General features: G+C 46.6%; 1 protein-coding gene across 2 annotated transcripts in view; it reads left to right on the forward strand.

Annotated features, from left to right (window-relative positions):
• Nucleotides 1–19,367, forward strand: part of MPP1 (MAGUK p55 scaffold protein 1) — a 44,506-nt gene extending 25,139 nt beyond the window's left edge. For both annotated transcript variants that reach the window (XM_083484750.1, XM_083484751.1), the window contains 11 exons: nucleotides 1,006–1,149; nucleotides 2,514–2,592; nucleotides 4,548–4,633; nucleotides 5,592–5,660; nucleotides 11,587–11,783; nucleotides 13,270–13,376; nucleotides 13,795–13,875; nucleotides 14,635–14,715; nucleotides 15,616–15,818; nucleotides 16,622–16,696; nucleotides 18,073–19,367. In XM_083484750.1, the coding sequence (XP_083340876.1) occupies nucleotides 1,006–1,149; nucleotides 2,514–2,592; nucleotides 4,548–4,633; nucleotides 5,592–5,660; nucleotides 11,587–11,783; nucleotides 13,270–13,376; nucleotides 13,795–13,875; nucleotides 14,635–14,715; nucleotides 15,616–15,818; nucleotides 16,622–16,696; nucleotides 18,073–18,249 (1,299 nt within the window). In that variant the 3' untranslated portion in view covers nucleotides 18,250–19,367. The remainder of the gene's footprint in view (nucleotides 1–1,005; nucleotides 1,150–2,513; nucleotides 2,593–4,547; nucleotides 4,634–5,591; nucleotides 5,661–11,586; nucleotides 11,784–13,269; nucleotides 13,377–13,794; nucleotides 13,876–14,634; nucleotides 14,716–15,615; nucleotides 15,819–16,621; nucleotides 16,697–18,072) is intronic.
• The last annotated feature ends 221 nt before the right edge of the window (nucleotides 19,368–19,588 follow it).

Raw genomic sequence — 19,588 nt, forward strand, 5'->3', positions numbered from 1 at the left:
CACAGGTACAGGATGTCTCCACACATGTACAAATGCTTGTGTGAAAGAGTGCACACTTGTCAGTTTGTACAGCTCAGCTGCTATGTACACAGCCTGCTATGTACACTTGTAGAACATTACATGTTAATAACTGCACAACTGTACAGCTAAATTATTTTAGTATGCAGGTACACATGTTGTAGACTGGTTGAATGTAACATGTGAACAACCACTAGAGCAGTAACAATTTCATGGGAAGGAAAGCTGTTTTGCTTCTGGATTAAGTATGAAGAAAATAAACGTTTCTTCTGCACCATCTTCATTGTTAAAACTAGCTCAATATTATTAAAATCATGGACTCCAGCCAGGGACTTGCTAGTGTTTTCGATAATCGGGCCCTAAAAGGACCTCGATCTCTGGCAGGAAAAGAAAAGCGTAAAGGCAAGTATGGATATTCTACCCTGTTCTGTGACAGTTTCTGTGAACCACCTGAGTCTCAGAACCGCTGAAACAGATTGTTCTAAAAAGAACTGGTCTTAAATTTGGGCTCTCTTCTGTCTTGGCAGAGTTGGTCATGCATAGAAAGTGCACTCCTGATATTTTTGCTGAATATAAGATGAGGAAATAAGCATTCCTTGGTGCAAGATTTTGACTTATTCATTCATGTTAGCCAAGAGTATATGACAGCCATGATTGTGGCCAATATGACTTGTCATCCCATGGCTGCAATGTTTTCAGAAACAGCTGAGTGCATTGAAGGTGACCGTCTTCAATCACTAAAGGCTAGAAGAGAGAGAACATGTAGCAGCTAGGCAGCCAAAACATAAATCCATGCTGTGTTAGGGCCCAGCAGCTGCCATCATGAGCACAATATTGACTCAGGGATAGGAGCAGGGAATGGATGGCTGAGTTTAATACTTCTTGGGCTAAAGTTTCCAGTTTGGTGTGGCTTCTGGGAGACCAGGATACAGCAGGGCCTGGGTACTGCTTCTAAACTTGGGGTTTTGTTTTGTTTTGCCTTTACAGGCAGTTCCATCCTCAATGAATGCAGTGTCCGAGGATATTTACTCCAATGGCTCAGCCATGCTGGGCAGCCCAGCCCACACAAATGGCCGGGAGATACGGAAAATGAGGTTCATCCAGTTTGAAAAGGTCGCAGAGGAGCCCATGGTGAGCTGGTGAAGCTAGAGTGCTTCAAGTCCTTGTGGTTGTAGGCAGTGGGGTGGTGGTGGTGGAATATTTCTCTTGCTCCTGGGCAAACTCCTGGGCCCACACCAGCGGTTCTCAACCTGTGGGTCCCCAGATGTTGGACTACAAATCCCATCATCCCTGAGCTCTGGCCTTGCTAGCTAGGGGTGATGGGAGTTGTAGTTCAACAACATCTGGGGACCCACAGGTTGAGAAAGGCAGGCCTAGACGGACAGAGGTGGAAGACTTTAATGAGCTCAAAGCTTCTGGCTGTGTGCAGCTTGACTGAAATTGAGATTTCCTCTTCACTTGAGAGATGTTCTATCCCTAACTGTCTTGTAGCCATGGAAGGAGCCTCCAGGAGCAAGACCTAGAACATGAGGAACGTGTGGCCCTCTGGATGTAGCTGGATTATAATTCCTATCATGCCTGACTATTGGCCATACTGGCTGGAGCTGTTGGGAGTTGGAGTCCAGCAACATTTGGGGGGCTACAGGTTTCCCCATTCTTGTCCTAGAAGCAGTGCCAGTTCCTATTTTTCGGAATTACCCCCAGTGCCTCCCATCCCCAATGAGTCTAGTTCCTCATTGCTGCCATCTGCAGCTCCTCCTCCTCCTCTAACCTTATTATTGCTACTGCCAGCCAATTGTAGAATTGTAGAGTTGGAAGGGACCGTGAGGTTCATCTAACCCAACACCCTGCAATGCAGGATTCTTTTGCCCAGCTTGGGGCTCAAACCCACGGAAATTAAGAGTTTCACACTCTAGCAACTGACCTATACGGCAGCTATCAACAAGGAGGCAGTGGCATCAACTGCTCCATTGCTTTCTGGGCCAGAGTGAGGCTGCCCATTGGTCCACCTAATTACACTGACTGACAGCATCTCTCCAGGCTTTCAGGCAGGGACATTCCCAGTCTTATCTAGAGATGCCAGGAATAGAACCTGGGGCCTTTTGCATGCAAAGCAGATGTTCTACTACTGAGCTGGGACCCATTCTCTGTGAAAGGCAGATGAGCAAACAGGTTGCAGCAGTGAAGAGGATGAGCCAGGCTCAGAGTATTCTGGTCAGCTGCATGGATCCCCCGCTGGGGTGCGGGGCCCTTGGCAGATCCCAATCCTTGCCAACCCTTTGTGCAAGTTCTGACCTGGAAAGCGAAGTGTTAGCTGGCAGCTGTTACGTACAAGGGAAATGAACAGAGATTGAGTTTGGCTAGGAGTCTCCCCTCCTGGATGCATCTCCTGGGGCTGCCTCTGGTACAGAGATAGGCCAGGAATTGCCTGTGCAGAGAAGCAGAGTCTTCACGCTGTAGCTTTGATCCAGATTGTCACAGACTTTCTGTTCCAGGGTATTACGCTGAAGCTGAATGAGAAGAAGAGCTGTATGGTGGCCAGAATCCTCCATGGAGGCATGATCCACAGGCAAGGTAAAGAGCAGTAGCAGGCCTGGAAATATATATATTTTTTAATCCCTAGGAACCAGCGCCAATGGAAGCTGATGTCTATTGGGCAGAAAGGAAGGAGACCCAACAGTTGGCAGAGCCTGAGCCCAATTCTACTTTTGGAGCCAACCAGTTCTACTTTTTGTGTCTCTCTTCCTACCTCCTGAGTTCTGCAGGCCAAGCCCACTTATTTATTTAATTTATTTATTTATTGAATTTTATATACCTACTGCCCTTTACCCAGAGGTCTCAGGATGGTTCACAGAACAAAATCAAAATATAAAACCACAAAATGTATACAGTAGTATCTTGGAAGTCGAACACCTTAGTTCCTAAACGTTTTGGCTCCCAAAGGTCACAAACCCAGAAGTGACTTTTCCAGTGTGCAAAGTATTTTTGAAAGCTGAGAGTCCGATTGGGCTTCGGTTGCTTCCGATTGGCTGCAGGAGCTTCCTGCAGCCAATCAGAAGCCACACTTTGGTTTTCTGATGTTATGGAAGTCGAACAGACTTCCTGAATGGATTCCGTTCGACTTCCAAGGTATGACTATAATCAAAATAAAAGCAACCACCCAATAACTTCTTGGGTGACAGTCCTGTCATTTCCTCCTCCAGCTCCTGGTTGCCATAGATGCTTGGAATTTTTTTTGTCCCTCTTCTGAGAATATGATGAGATTTTACACTGCATGGAAAGGCAAATTCTTCCTTTCCCCATTAGATGGAATGGAGAGTTTCCCGTCTGCCTTTAGAATAGAGATGTTTTAGTGGTGGGGGAAGAGAAGGACTTGGACAGCTAAGCACCCCAATGGAGATCAGAGTAGATCTCTCTTCCTTGTACCAGAGAGCAAGGAGTTTGGGCCAGTGGTGGGACCTCTGCCTGGTGCTGCTGTTCATTGCTGGACATTTCTCCCTCCATCACCAGTCTCTCAGCTGCCAGGCGTCTGGTCATGTTGCACTGGTGAGCAATGGCAGTGGTTTTGAATGGGACCCAAGCCAGTGCCTGGCTTTGACATGCCACCCGCCATGTTAGATTACGAGGTCAGGCATTGCATTTTGCTTATTCCAATATGGTGGGTTGGGGCTCCAACTCCTGGGAGCCGAGCCCTTTTGGGGCCCCCAGTCAGAGCGTGGAGGTGGCCAAGCGCTGTGCCAAGTGCAGAGTGGCTTCAGTGACTGGCTCATCCTCTTCCTCCTGCTGCTGCTGCTGTGGAGTGGCAGAAGGGTCAAAGCAGCCCCTGCCATTGACAGCAGCAGAAGGAGAAGGCAGTGGCCATTGAAGCTGTGCTGCTGTCACATTCAGCTTCACTGATGTTGCACATGTGACATTGGCCTCTCTGTGATGGTGGCACCTGTGATGGTGGGCTTGGCTCTCATTCACAAGTCTTGCCAGCGCCCAGGTGAGTGACTGCTAGAAGCAGCATGGGTTGGCAGGATGAGGCCAGTCAGCGATGAGGCCTTCTGAGTCCTGGAGCCCTTGCGAAGTCCCTGGCCGTGCCTGCTTGAAAGGAGCTACCCTTCCCTCCTGTCCAAAACAGCTGTTAACTCTCCAAGGAAGAACTTAGGAAGTGAGCTCCTTTTGCATGAATAGCAGGAATAGCTCAAGTAGTGGGTTCACAGTGTGTTTTTATAAAAGCAAACCCAATTCTGAAGCATTTCAGGCATATTCACTCATGTGAATTCATAGTTTAGTTTTTTTCAGTTCAATAATGCGAGTCCCACAAGTAGCATGTTTAAACTGCTGCTAGTGATGTGCTTCTTTAAAAAATCATTTTCATTTTTACTACAATCTAGTAAAAGTGTAGCCTTTGCCTAGCCCCAGGAGTTGCCAGTGTGGTGCCTGTTTATCAGTAGCTGCTGTCCTCTCTAGCTACTATTAAGACTCCTATCTGTTGCTGTTGGCACTGCCTTGCTTCATGAGGTTCATGTCTCCTACTCTGCCAGGCTCCCTTCATGTGGGGGATGAGATCCTAGAAATCAATGGGAAGAGTGTCGCCAACCATTCTGTAGACCAGCTGCAGAAGATACTGGTAGGTACCAAGGATGGAGGGACCTGAGTTTTCTCTTTCAGGAGCAGCAGCCTGCTGTGATTCTTCCTGACCTTTTAAAAGATAATTGAGCATGAATTATTCCAATCTGTAGGAGCCGGTGGACCTTAGGTTCCATCCCCACACCTCTTTGTTTTATCATTTCTCCCAGCTCAGGAGAAACCAGCAGGAAGTTAAAGTGTTCTTGCTGGGAGCGTCTCTTGACTTTGCCTTGAAATCAGCAAGGTGTAGAAAAGGACTGGGCTCATATGAGAGCCAGAAGCAGGCTCGACTGAAATATCCTGGAGAAACCAAAAGCCGGCAGTAGCCCCAATTCTTTACTGCAGAGATGGGCAGCTTGTGGCCCTCTGGGTGTTATTGAACGTGAAACTCCCATCCAGTGTAGCCAGTGACCAGGGATGATTAATTACTGTCTTGTTTTAATGGGATTTGTTTCGTTTCGTTGTGTACCTATGGATGTTTATCTTTTAATGTTTGTGTAACTGGTTTTTATACTTCGTAAACTGCTTAGAAGCCTAGTTTGGCAACAGGCAGTACATAATTGATGATAATGATCACAGTTATGGAAGTTTTATTTATTTATTAGATTTATTTATTTATTAGAAACCTCTGGGCCCAGTTGTAGTCCAACAAGCATGGAGAGAGTCAGAGGTTGCACACCTCTGTGGGCACAGAATGCCTGGGCATCTCTGCACTGAAAGCTAAGTATAGAAATTTAAGATGGGGAAACTAGAAGTACCATCAAGGAATCACCATCTCCCTGTCTCTTATGCTTTTCACGGTTGCACTGAAGAGAGAACTTTAGCTGGTGCAGCTTTTCTCAGTTTTAGGAGACAGGTTGCAACTGCAGGAACCCTGAGCTATGCAAGAAGAGGTTGTGATCTGCCTTGTGTGGTTGATTTAGCAGAGGTTGATTCTCTCCTTTTCCTTTGTCCATCAGAAAGAAACTAAGGGAACCATTTCCCTAAAGGTCATTCCCAACCAGCAAAGCCGCATTCCTGCCCTCCAGGTAGGTGGTAGTACTTCCACCTTCAAAGCAGTGGGTAGGTTGCTTGAGCTTAAATTCTGTACCTCTAAGCCAAAACTCTGCATTGCAGAAAGATGAATTCCGCAGCTGGTATGTAAAATAGGTGCATATTCGTATGTTTTTTTCCCCTCATTCTGCTTTTGCCTAATCATGGAGTGGGAGGAAGAAGGATGTGGTGTCAGGATCTCTGCCTGGGAATCCTATGCAGTCTCCACCACCCCTATCCTAATCCTTTGATCATCTCCACACACTTAGGGCCACATTCACACCATACATTCAAAGCTCTGTGACGCCACTTCAAACAGTTTATGGCTTCCCCTAAAGAATCCTCGGTACTGTGGTGATGATGATGATGATGATGATGGTGATGGTGGTGATGATGATGATAATAATAATAATAATAATAATAATAATAATAATAATAATAATTTATTACTTATACCCCACCCATCTGGCTGGGTTTCCCTAGCCACTCTGGGTGGCTTCCAACAGGAGATCTGACATCTGATGGGCGGGCATTCCACAGGGTAGGAGCCACTACCCAGAAGGTCCTCTGCTTGTTTCCCTGTAACTTTGCTTCTCACAGTGAGGGAACCACTAGAAGGCCCTCGGTGCTGGACCTCAGTGTCCGGGCAGAACGATGGGGGTGGAGACACTCCTTCAGGTATACTGGGCCGAGGGCGTTTAGGGCTTTAAAGGTCGGCACCAACACTTTGAATTGTGCTCAGAAATGTACTGGGTACCAATGTACATCTTTCAAGACCAGTGTTATGTGGCCTCAGCGGCTGCTCCCAGTCACCAGTCTAGCTGCCGCATTCTGGATTAGTTGTAGTTTCCGGTAGCCCCACATAGAGCGCATTGCAGTAGTCCAAGCGGGAGGTAACTATAGCATGCACCACTCTGGGGAGATAGTTTGTGGGCAGGTAGGGTCTCAGCCTGCGTACCAGATGAGCTGGTAGACAGCTGCCCCGACACAGAATTAACCTGTGCCTCCATGGACAGCTGTGAGTCCGAAATATAGTTTGTTAAGGATGCTGAGAGTTGTTGGGAGCCCCCTGTTCCTCTCAGAGAGCTACAGTTCTCAGAGTGGTTTAACAATCTATCCCTCTTCCCAGGGAACTCTGGGAGTTGTTGGAATAGAGATCTCCTAACAACCTCAACACTCTTAACAAACTACAGTTCCCAGGATCCTGGGGTGGGGGGAGGAAGCCATGGTTATTTAAAGTGTAATAATAGTGCTTTAAATGTAGGGCCTAAGATTGCTTGATAGGGGGAATTTGGTATGTGTATGGAAAATAATTGATCTACCACCCAATTTCTTCCCAAGCTGCACCCACCTGCTTTAATCCTGGTGTCATCTCTTGCATCCGGTGCAGGGCAGGTAAAGACTGGTGGGTGTTGGCTACAAACCTCCGTGCCTTTGCCTGATATTGAACTGTGCAGGCAAAGGAGAAAGTGTTACCTGATGTCATGGTGGGTACAGCAAGAGGCAAAAGCGGCCAAGGCAACTGATGTACATATTCCCTGTGTACAGTAGGGTGCTTTGTACACAAGCAAGCAAGAGGCATTATCGATGGACTTCTTTCACCCAGTCAAAAACACTCAAGGTGTGGAGCAAGGCCGATGAGAGGTGTGCCTGGGAGGAGTCCCTAGGGGCAGACAGAGGTTGGAGGGTCGGATTTGGCCTCTAGGCCTGAGGTTCCCCACACCTGCTTTGGATAGCCAAGGTGGTGCCTTCCAGGTGTTGCTGAATTTCATCTCCCATGACTATTGGCCGTGATGGGAGTTGTAGTCCAAAAACCTCATTGGCAACCCCTGGCTTAAAGCTGCAGAAAGCTATAGGTAAAGGTAAATGGACCCCTGACCATTAGGTCCAGTCGTGGCCAACTCTGGGGTTGCGGCGCTCATCTCGCTTTCTTGGCCGAGGGAGCCGGCGTACAGCTTCCGGGTCATGTGGCCGACATGACTAAGCTGCTTCTGGTGAACCAGAGCAGCGCACGGAAACATCATTTACCTTTCCGCCGGAGCGGTACCTATTTATCTACTTGCACTTTGATGTGCTTTCGAACTGCTAGGTTGGCAGGAGCAGGGACCGAGCAATGGGAGCTCACCCCGTCGCAGGGATTTGAACCGCCGACCTTCCGATCAGCAACCCTAGGCTTTGTGGTTTAACCCACAGCACCACCCGCGTCCCCCTGCAGAAAGCTATAGTCACCCACAATTTGCCCAGTAGTCCTTTTAGCCAGACATGTGAGTGAGCAGAAGTTAACACCTGTCATGGTAATATAGATAGCCAGACAGTTCCCAAGTCATCCTCTTTTGCTGGGCCAAACAGGAAATAGCAGGCTTATGGCCTTCTGTGTGTGTGAAAGTGTGTGTTTGGGTGCCTGTTACCTTTGTGCTCAGGTATGGTTGCCTATCAGTTGCCGTCCAAAGCAGGATCTGCTCTACTCTTTCATGCTGTTTTGTCACCCGCTAATACTGTATGGGATGTGGGATCGGTCAAGCTCTTCCTGAAGAAATCAGCCCACTCGTGGTACTGTTGAGGCTGTGCAGCTGTTACCAAGACAACGTAGAGGCCTCTGGTGTGCTTCTGTTGCTAAGGCAATGCAGATGCCTGAAGTTGTTGGGCTGCTGTTTTCCTCCCCGGGCTGTTAATTTCCCAGGGTCGGGGTAGTTGCATTCCTTTGTTACAGCAAAAACCAGTGGCAAAAATAGGAGACTTGTAGCACTGTAAAGTATAATAGTATTTTATTGTGCCATATTAAATTCTCCAATAAATCTGTTATAAGATGCCAGGAAATTCTTTCTCTGCACCAATTCAGTTTTTTGAGGGGTGGGTGGGTTCAAGAATGTGTCTCTATTTTGCCATTTTTGTACCCACTTGATGCAGCACAATTATTTGAGTAGCCCTCATGTGAATTCCACTAGCTGCAGAACATCCAGCCAGTCTCTTTTCTCCTCTCCTTCTGAGTTTGTCAAATCTGAGGCAATTAGACTGCTGTCCTATTTTTAGTGCTCATTCCTCATTAATTACTTCCATATGGCAACAGTGGTGTATTCTTTGCTTTAAAAGTAATAGTCAAATTCTGCACCAATAGAACCCACGTTTTAAGCAAAAGAAAACGAAAAGAACAAACTGAATTTCTGCATCTGGGAAAATAATTTGTACAAATTAGACATGCTGTATCTGTATATTGTTGCTCATCTATCCATTATCAAAATCCGTTCTGCGCCTCTCAAAATATTAAACGTAGTTTACACCAGGAAAAAATGCATGCAGCGGTCATCACATATACTTATTGTGGTCTCCGATCTTTGAGTGCTGGTCCTTATGTAGCCAGCAGGGAACAAATCCCCGCCTCGCCCCCACCCCCCATTGTGGATGACCTGTTGATCATTGGGACTTAATGCCCTGCATGAAATGGAAGACTACTAGAATAAAACTTACCGGTACTCTGCTGCCCACCTTACAGTGAACAGTGATGGGGCCAGGCAGATTTCTCTTGGAAGGCTGTTCCAAATCTCGGACAGCACCACTGAAAATATCCTGTTCGGATGCCCACTTTCCATATCTCTTCTGACAGGGGCCCCCAAAGCAAGGCTCTAGAAAGCAAACAGAGTTTTGGGGCAGCAGAGTCAAATGCAGAAAGATGACTCTGGAGTCACTTGTGCAATTCTACTCTTCCTACTCGTAGGGAAGGGGAAGTTAGTATTCAAGTAGCTAAAGCCCCACCCTCTAACCACTGCTGAACCCTCTGAGGCGATGATGCTGGTTTCTGGGATTACACAATATGTTTCCCATCCACTCCCAAGCCCACAAAATGCATTTTCTCTCACACTTCCCTCCGCCCTTCCTGGCCTATTTAACCATTGCCTGGAAAGCAGAAACTCTGCAGGGGACGCTTTTCCTTAGGCATGGCGACCCAGTGCTGAGAGAAATGCCCCTTCCTTAATGTCCTCTTGCTCTGTAGCTGTTAAGAGGTGCAGTTGGCAACCTTCACTCTACATGAGATGGCCAGGGCAAAGGATGGTGGGGAAGAGGCCAAAGCAGCAAATGAGACTAGTGTGCTTTGAATAAAGAGAGGTGTTGGGCTGGTGTGGAGATTGCAGCCTGGGGCCCCTTTGCACTGTGAGGTCCAAGGGTTCTCACCAACCCATGCACTGAAGGAAGCCTGAGGAGGAACTGTAGCTCTGTGAGCATATACTTTCCCAGACTTTATCCCTGGCATCTCAGTTTTAAAAGATGTGCCAGGTAGCTGATTACAGTGAGCAATTTTTACCTGGAAACGCCCCGGCCACAGTACCAACCTGGATCACTCCATCCCTTTCTGCAGTCCCTTTTGTTTGCTTGCTTGCTTTGAAAGAAACACAGATGGACAAAGTGTCTAACCTGGCAGCTTTCTGTGTTTCCTAAAGTGTAAAGGTAACATGAGAAGGGGGGCGGGGAGGAGTTTGAAAGAGAATGGAATTCCAGTTCTGGCAGTGCTGTTTTTCTAGGAAGAGAGGTGCCAGAACTCAGCATGTATGCCTCCCTTGTTCTCTTATAATGGCAATGGCACCTACCTGAGAGGTGTCGGAACTGAGTGAGTTCTGGCTGAAAAGGGGTCCTGGGTGCTGGAATAGAGAAGGCACATATTGGCACAACTAAAGCTGTGTTCAGATGATACATTTTTCAGAGACAAGACTCCAAGTGCAGCCCTGACATTGCAAATTTCTCAACCTTGCTTAAATACATTCAGGAGTGGGGCATAAGCTTGCATAATCATTCTTTTACTTTTCCTCCTCCCTTCTCTGGAGGAGTTTCCTCCCTCGCTTTCCAGTACCAACCACAGTTTATGTTACACCTATTAATGCTGCAAGCCTTGGCCCACTCAAACAGAGGTTACCATATGAACCAGGTACTATGCACAGGATTCAACTTGTGCAATGGGGCTTCCTCCCCTCTTCTCCTTCCATGGAGCCCTGCTCTCTGCCAAACCCAACCCCGGAAACCCTGAACAGTGCACAGGTGGAGTAGAGGGGAGGGGTGTTCTGTCTGACAAGCCATAATGCTTGCCCTAACGGAACCACCGCCATTGAAATCTATAGTTTGTGGTGGGTTTGCAAACCAGGGTTTTGAGGGAATGTGGCTTTTGTTAACTGTGGCATGTGTTGGTGTGCATGGAATGTGAGATCATGATGATGCATAAAGAGCGATCCCCAACGATATTAATTGGACTGAACTTTCAGCATTTTTGCCTATAGTTGTGGAATTTGTGTTTAATCCAGAGTTTAGCTGTATTAAGGAAGTTCCTGAAAATCCTACAACAACGTAGCCCATGAAGTATGTCCTTTCAAGCGAAAAATAAAAACAAAACCTTGTCTCTAATTTTGAAGGTATCCAAGAATAGCCATTTAGGTCAAGTGGACTCATGTTCTGATTCTGAGACGACAAATTGCTCTCGGCAAATGCGGATGTTCTTGTTTTTTGTTTTACAATTTTAGCCCATATAGGGAGGCTTTAATACGCGGTTTTTTTCTGTTCCGGCTAAGCAGTTAAACACAATAGTCCTTGTTCACCCCAGCATGTATTTCATGTTTTACAAGGGAAGTCTTAAGACTTAAGAGGTCAGCTGTGTATCCTGCTAACTTCAGATAATAAGCTGCCCATCTATTTGGCAGCAGCTTTCTCTTTACAATGGGATAAGCAGTGGCTGTATTGCAGATCAGTAACATCATCATCATCATCATCATCATTTACTGCAGACAGACTTATAAACAATTATTAAAATTTTGGCTGCCCTACATTCCAGTCCTTCTTGCATCCAGTTTAACAACCTTGCCTGCCTAAGCAGTGCTACCTCCTGCAAGTTGAAGGGTATTTCCTGACTTTAATCTTGAGCTCTGGTTCTCTCTTTCGCTACAGATGTTCATGAAAGCCCAGTTTGACTATGACCCCCAGAAGGACAGCCTGATTCCTTGCAGAGAAGCTGGGCTGAAGTTCCAAACAGGAGACATCATTGAGATCATCAACAAGGATGACAGCAATTGGTGGCAGGGCCGGGTGGAGGGCTCCTCCAATGGATCTGCAGGACTCATCCCTTCCCTGGAGCTACAGGAGTGGTATGTCCTTCGGATGAGGCCCCTGCCTGCCTAGTGCCCCTCCCTTCCAGGTTCCCAGCTGGATCTCTTCAGGCTCCTCCCATCTTGTGATAGGATCTCTGGTGTTGCCTACAGCAGGCATCTTCAACCTTTTCTGACCCAGGACCCACTTTTAACCCAAACATGCATTGGGGACCTATTTATTTTTCCATATTTTTTGCTTGGTGGTAGTGCTCCTGTTGTGACCCACTATACAAAGACCAGTGGCCTGCAGCATCTTCATATTGGCATTTGGGTTCCTTGCCTTCTCTTTTCATGAGTATTCAAAACTCTTAATTCCACCCCTTCCAGTTGTTGGTTTTGCATCAGTCCTAGAGCCTGTCTTCGATTTAGCAGAGTACGCTGCAAATCTCAGAGACAGAAATAATGCTATAGATTTGTTGGCTTCAGAAGAGCTAAGGTGCTCCAAAGGCCAAAACAAGACCTCAAATGTTTGAGGCAACCAATGCGTCCTCATTTTGACCTACGAATCATTACACTTGCCTTTTGATGTTCCTGAAGATCCATGCCTCAGTTCTACAGAACAGATGTGGGGAACTTTTTGCCCTCCAGATGTTGCTGAGCTTCAATTCTTATCACCCTTGGCCTTTGCTTGCTTGGGCTAATGGGAGTTGTAGTTCTTCCTGTTTCTCGAATTCTTTCCCTGGGGAGGCTTGCCTGGCACCTTCATTCCATATGTTTAGGCACCAGGTGAAAACATTTTTCTGTAACCAGGCCTTCAGCTGATTAAACATTCTGTGGTCTTTTAAATGTGTTTGTGGCATGGTGATTATTGGTTTCTTTTGTTTTAATTTAATTATGGAATTTGTATCTTTATGTTGTGAACTACCCTGTGATCTTTGGGTGAAGGACACTATAGAAATTAAATGAGGTAATCATCATCACCGTCATTCAGCAATATCTGAAGTGCCAAAGTTTCCCCATGTCTGCCATAGAAAGTCCTCAGACTTGTTAATGAAAGAATTAATGTTTAAAATAATATTACATATGTCTTTAGAGTAAATTGACAATAAGTATTTTAAACTTAAAATATAATTAGTTGAAAGAACAAAAGAATGCACGAAACAAGGTTATAATTTGCTGATATTTTTATTGCAAAGAACGCACGGTGAGGGAGACGTGGGGAAGTCCGGTTGGTTATGAAAAAATGTTTTGAAAAGATGATTTTCTTCTTTTTTCTTTCTTTTTCTTTTCTGTTACTTCTTTATATATCTGACTTTGTATCTTTATCTGGAAAAAATGTAATAAAAAATATTTTTTTTAAAAAAAGAAAGTCCTCAGACTTGTTGTTCCTCTCCCCCGCCCCCATACTTTGAAGGACAAAGATCATTGCCTTGATCAGTTTGAAGCACTGCTTCCAGGCTTTGGTCAGGGAAAGGAAAAGAGGAGGCCTGATTTTATCACCACTTTCTTCTTACTACAATATACCTTTTCCCCTTTCCCGCAGGCGCGTTGCAAGCATGCCCCAGGGCAACTCCAGCGGAACCCAAAGCTGTAGCCCTTTCGGAAAGAAGAAGAAATGCAAAGACAAGTACCTGGCAAAGCACAGCTCAAGTGAGCACCTCCTTGTCCCCCTCCTCCTCCACTGTTGTCCCACATTCCTTTTTTCCCTGCCTTCAGGGTGAAACCAGGGGTTGGGAGCTTCTAGTCAGTGGGTCAAATTTGGCCCAGAACAGGTGTTAATTCAGCCAAACCACATGCACCATATGAGATGTCTGGTGCAGGGCAGGGAGTGATGCATCTGTTCATCAAGAGTTCCTCAGGGGGAAGATCCATGCAGAAGGCAGGCTTTAAGTCACCACCCATTGTTCAAGCCTGTTGAGCCGTGGTGCTTCAAAGATCTTTGCAGGCCCTGCATGGTGCTGACCTGACGTTCGCCTCCTGGTGTCATTGTGATGTCAGGTGATTGACAAGGTTTGGGGACCTTTGGGGCTCAGTGAAGGATCTTATTTTCTGTCTCTCTCTCTCCTAGTTTTTGATCAGTTGGATGTGGTGTCCTATGAGGAGGTGGTGAGGCTGCCAGCTTTCAAGCGGAAGACACTGGTGCTTATAGGTATGACACAGTGCAACCCACAGAGTACTGACTTGTCTCTAAATGATAAAGGAATAATGAAATATGCAACACGTAGTCACAGCTATATGTGCTCTTATACCCAGCCACACTCCAGCAGCCAATGGATTTCAACCCAATGCTAGTTCTACTCTGAGTAGACGTGGTAAAGTGAATGTACAAAAAAGGATTGTGGAGTGTGGAGATCAGAGGCTAGATAAGGTCATTTATATTCTGGTTAAAGCTGGTCAGTAGTGTAGGTTTAAGATGGTCAGATAAGTGTAGGGAATGGATGGATTGGTCTGTGTCTGGTCCATGTCTCCTCTTTGTCAGTTTTTAATGAGTGCACCTATAATTGTTCTGTCCCATTTCTGCAAATGATCTTGACATAAAGAAGTGTATGAAAATGTTTATTTAACTAAGTATTTTGTGATTACTCATAATTAAGAATTATCTCAATGTACACATTCATTAACACATTACGCACATGCACATGTGCACAAACACAAATTACACATTTTGGTAGTATTTTTGGGTGGGGTGTCACAAATATGAAGGATAATAGCATTCTGATCCAGCTCACTTAAAAATATGCAGACCAAACAAAATTATTCATCCTTAGAGAGAGGGCAAAAGAGGCTGACTTTGACATTACATTGTGATGTGTCCTTTCCCTGATGTAAGTGGAAGTTCTTTGGTTATGAGAAAACGGAGCTGGAGCATCATTTTCCTTTTATTGTTTTTCTCCCTTTCTTGGGCCAGGGGCCAGCGGAGTTGGCCGAAGCCACATTAAGAACACCCTGCTCAGCAAGAACCCGGAGAAGTTTGGATACCCCATTCCATGTAAGTCACCCAGAACGCAAATTTTTCCGCTGTGGCATTTATTTAGCATTGCTTAGCCTCTGTCCCAGCTTCTTCCTAGACTTGTAAGTTAGCATATGTGCTCCTTTCCCCTCTCCATATTATCCTCACAACAGCTCTGTGAGGCAGGTTACGCTGATAATTTAGGACTGGCCCAAGGTCACCCAGTGAGCATTGTGGCCAAGTGGGAATTTGAACCCTGGTCTCCCAGGCATAATTATGTCCAGCACTTGAACTACAGCACCAGACTGGCTCCATTACACGTTTCTTTCGGTTGCAGTGTGTCACCAAAGTAGCATATGGTATAGAAGACATTGGGCCGTATCCAGTGCTGCTGTGCTGCTAGTGTAGCAGACCTCCTCTTGCATAATATAATTTCCCCCTCCTCTTTTCTCTGTCCAAACCTGCTTCAAAGCATTAGAGGACTCTCCAGAGCAGATGTAATAAAACACTACACCTAACCATGCTTATCCAATAATATTTTTTAAAAGGACCTCTGTCCACCCCACTGAAAGATGAGCATTAAAATCCCCCCCACACCCATAACACACAACTCTCTAAATTAACAGTGAAAGGCCTGGGTGAATAAAGTGTTTTAGTCTGGTGCCCAGTGTGCTTCCCTGGGGAGAGCATTCCAAAAACAGGGGGGCTACCACTGAGAAGGCTGGTTCTCATGTCAGCACTTTCCAACATGCGGAGAAGGTCCTCTGATGACTAATGCACTCTGCTCTTCCTCCTCCACTTGAGATTGTAAAGAATTCCCTCCAGTTGTGTTCTTCCTTCCCCGAGCTCCCAAATAACCCAAACTGGACCTGTAGGCAGATTTGCTATCTCCTTGCAGCAGCCCAGCTCCCATGTCTCTCTGTGCCCCTTCTTCTGCAGACACCACCCGCCCTCAGAAGAAGAACGAGGTGGATGGGAAAGACTACCACTTTGTCACCACGGAGGAGATGACAAAAGACATCTCTGCCAACGAGTTCCTGGAGTTTGGGAGTTACCAGGGCAACATGTTCGGCACCAAATTTGAGACTGTGCACAAGATTCACGAGCAGGACAAAATTGCTATTCTGGACATTGAGCCACAGGTAGGAAAGTGCAGCCTGCTGCTTGGAAAAAATATATGAAGCGTTCTGGGAGCACCTTTGTACCTTTAGCTTCGGGATGGGGAGCGTGAGGTCCTCCAGGTGTTGTTGAACCCCCTCCATCTCAACATCCCCAGCTACTTAGCCCTGCTCTCCCTGCTCCACAGTTTAGCTTGTTGCAAACCTTTGTAAAGGGACAAGAGCTTAGAAGCCAGAGGTGGAGGAGAGGGTAATATTAGCCACAAAATGTTCTATGCTGAAGGTGCACAGGAAGGGAATGGGAGTAGGATCAAAGGGAAGGGGATTGGTAAGTGAACAGCAGCTTGTTTTAGCCTCTCCTCTGCCCTGCTGAGCCCAGGAGAAAGTGCTAAAGAGACAGGTGTATTTAAACTCCTTGAGAACCTGGCATGGGTGAATGAACAATGCAAAAGTCAGAGTTGTGCACATGTTTACTGAAGTGCAAGGACTGCTGATTTCCTTGCCTCGCTTTTTTTGGACACATTCGCACTGTGTATTCAGAGTGACTTGAAACTGGGGGGTACTGTGCTAGCTTTGTCTCTAAGTCAGATGGGAACTGTAGAAGCATTTTAGATGCTTTAGTGAGAGTGTGGGTTCCCCATTTCTTGAAGAACAAAACTGAAAGGAAAAGATGCTGCAGGAACATCTTGCCCTAAAATGAGGTAACGCTAGTCTGCAGCATCCTGGACAGGCTTGTCATTCAGGCAGGCAGGCAGGGAGGCGTGTGGGTATGCAGCCTTTTAGCTTTGTAGGAACTATGCCCCAATGGCTCTTTTCTTTCCCCCCAGACACTGAAGATCATCCACACAGCTGAGTTCTCTCCTTTCATTGTGTTCATCGCTCCCACAGACAAGGCAGATCAGGTAAGAGGTGTCAGTGTTACATTAGATGCATGACATCTCCTTATGCTCCACCCTCGTAGTACAGTTGTACCTTGGTTTTTGAACAGCTTCATCCTTGAGCGTTTTGGTTCCTGAATGACGCAAACCCAGAAGTGCCTGTTCCGGTTTGTGAACTGTTTTTGGCAGTCAAACATCCAACTGGGCTTCCAATTGGCTGCAGGAGCTTCCTGCAGCCATTCAGGATCCGTGCTTTGGTTTCTGAACATTTTGGAAGTCAAACGGATTTCCGGAATGGATTCTGTTTGACTTCCAAGGTACCTTTAGATAAGTCACACTTAAGCCTCTACTATGGAGTGCCTGCGGGATGCAGGTGGTGCTGTGGGTTAAATCACAGAGCCTAGGGCTTGCTGATCAGAAGGTTGGCGGTTCAAATCCCTGCAACAGGGTGAGCTCCCGTTGCTCGGTCCCTGCTCCTGCCAACCTAGCAGTTTGAAAGCACATCAGTGCAAGGAGATAAATAGGTACCGCTCTGGCGGGAAGGTAAACGGTGTATCCGTGCGCTGCTCTGGTTCGCCAGAAGCGGCTTAGTCATGCTGGCCACATGACCCGGAAGCTGTATGCCAGCTTCCTTGGCCAATAAAGTGAGATGAGCGCCGCAACCCCAGTCGGCCACAACTGGACCTCATGGTCCCTTTAGCTTTATGGAGTGCCGGCATGTAGCAGTAGATTCTGTGGCATGGTTCCTTAGCAGAACACAATGACAACTTCCCCCCAAATGGGCCATTGGACCAAACAAGAGGGTGGGGGCTGATGACCACTGCCTTAACCTTTCTTCCATACGTCTTGCCAGAGAGCAGTTTAATGAAGCCAAGATCTCTTTTCCCTTAAGATGCAACTTTCAGTAGAGTGGGTTTAATCTGGCTATATCCACCCATTCTGCCACACAGCTCCTTTGATTTAGAGCAAGTATGTTGCTTACACCACCAAAATTGTTAGGGATCACCAGATAACCTAGCAGCCAGCCTGGATTCTTGCAGAGGGGGATGAGGTGATTTGACCCAGCAAAGAATGCACTGGGGGGCGAACTGATTAGTATTAAAAGATCCTAAGTGTTGAGAGGTCTGGTGTTTGTCCGCATGAATTAAAATGCATAGAGCTAATGAGTGGACCATGGGAATTATATCACTAAGAAGGCCACCCAGAACTAATCGGCACATTTCAAGAACCACCACCACATATATGCAGCCTAGCCATTTTGCAAGGAGTTTAGCAAAGTTCTAGGCTGCATCAAGGCCGTCGCATGCTGAACTGAGAAACCCCGCAAAGCATACAGAGCAGCTTCGGCTAGACTGTCTACCTGATGTCACTAACTGCGAACAATTCCTCTTCCTTTGCAGTCGGATACTTTGCTGCAGCTTCAGAAAGATTCAGAGGCCATCCGGAGCAGATATGCTCACTACTTCGACCTGTCGCTGGTGAACAATGGTGTTGACGAGAGCCTTGAGCAACTCCAGGCGGCCTTTGAGCGCGCTTGCAACTCTCCCCAGTGGGTTCCTGTGTCTTGGGTGTACTGAGCTGGCCTGGTAGCTCCCAGATCCCCTCTGCCTGCCCTCATTACAGTAAGCCGAGGACAAAGAGGGTCACCCATTTGCCTGCTCTGTGCTTTGTCCAATGCACAACCCCCTCGTCCTGTCCCCATTCCTCAGGGCAGCTGTTGCTCTGTTACTGCCAGGGCAAGAGCCCCATCCTTCCAGTTGCAAACACCCTCAGAAGAGTATGTGCATGGCTTGTGCTTAGCACAGGGTAGCCCACACATACAAATGTTGGCACATAAGGAGGAAAACCCCTATCCAAAACCATTAAGATGTCTTCAGGAGTGATATTAAGAGCACCTTCTGGTGTGAAAGCCATATGCTGTGAATGCCAAGATGCAGGCTGAGCTGTGTTTTAAACTGAACAGTGCCACCTGTTTTAGAACCCTAATTTCTTTAGATCTTGTCAAGTGAGATTTCCTTACTGTAATACACCACTGCTCCTTCAAGCTCCCCACATATTGCACACTAATCTTCTGAGTGGATGCTTCATTGAATTTTACACATCTGCTGTCACCCACTGTAGGGTGATCAGGCAGCTAGTGATCAGTATCTCCTTCCCCAGACATGTGGACCATTGTCTCTCTACAGACTTGTACTTGTCCAACTGTTCATGCTCAGAATCAGTAAAGTTGTGAATAACACACTCTTGGGAGCCAGAGTAGATGCTATTAAGTTTTAACTGGCAGCTCATGACGCAAGGAGGGAACAGGAAATAACTCAAGACTCTCAGCACCTGCATGCTGTGCTCTGTAAAGAAATTGATCATGGCACATTTCTCACGTTAGGGTGGCTCACTTGTTATATGCAAAATAACTGCCCTCCCTCCCATATTTGCCTTATCAAAAACGATTTAACAGAGCAAGTTCATTCCACCTCCACCTGCAAGCACAACCTTTGTGGGAGGTTGTTATTCAACTAACTGTCCATGTCTAAAACAAGATCGAGATATGTAACTAGCGGTTAAGGGTGTAAGCTTGACCTGCATTGAACCTCATACCTTTGAGGATACCAAAAAGACCCAAAAGATGTGCAATAGGGGCCTTTGGTTGAGTCCATTACAGGGAAATCAAGCAGCAATAAAGTGTTGAAATATTGCAGGACTTGTGTTTGTTATTACCCCCACTACTCCCCAGATGGCAGAAGACGACGCTTACCCACGAGGACCAAAAACGTGCCAATTTAAAAGCTGCCCACCTGCAGCTGGCGGTATCCCCCACTAGACCGGCATGGTCACTCACAACAGCCAACCACCATTGCTCCTAGGAGACAAATGTATGGTTGCCGAGGCAGGCTTGAGAGCCAGCTTCTGATGCATTAA

This window comes from Podarcis liolepis (assembly GCF_965112155.1).
Source record: "Podarcis liolepis genome assembly, chromosome: Z".
Classification (NCBI taxonomy): Eukaryota; Metazoa; Chordata; class Lepidosauria; order Squamata; family Lacertidae; genus Podarcis; species Podarcis liolepis.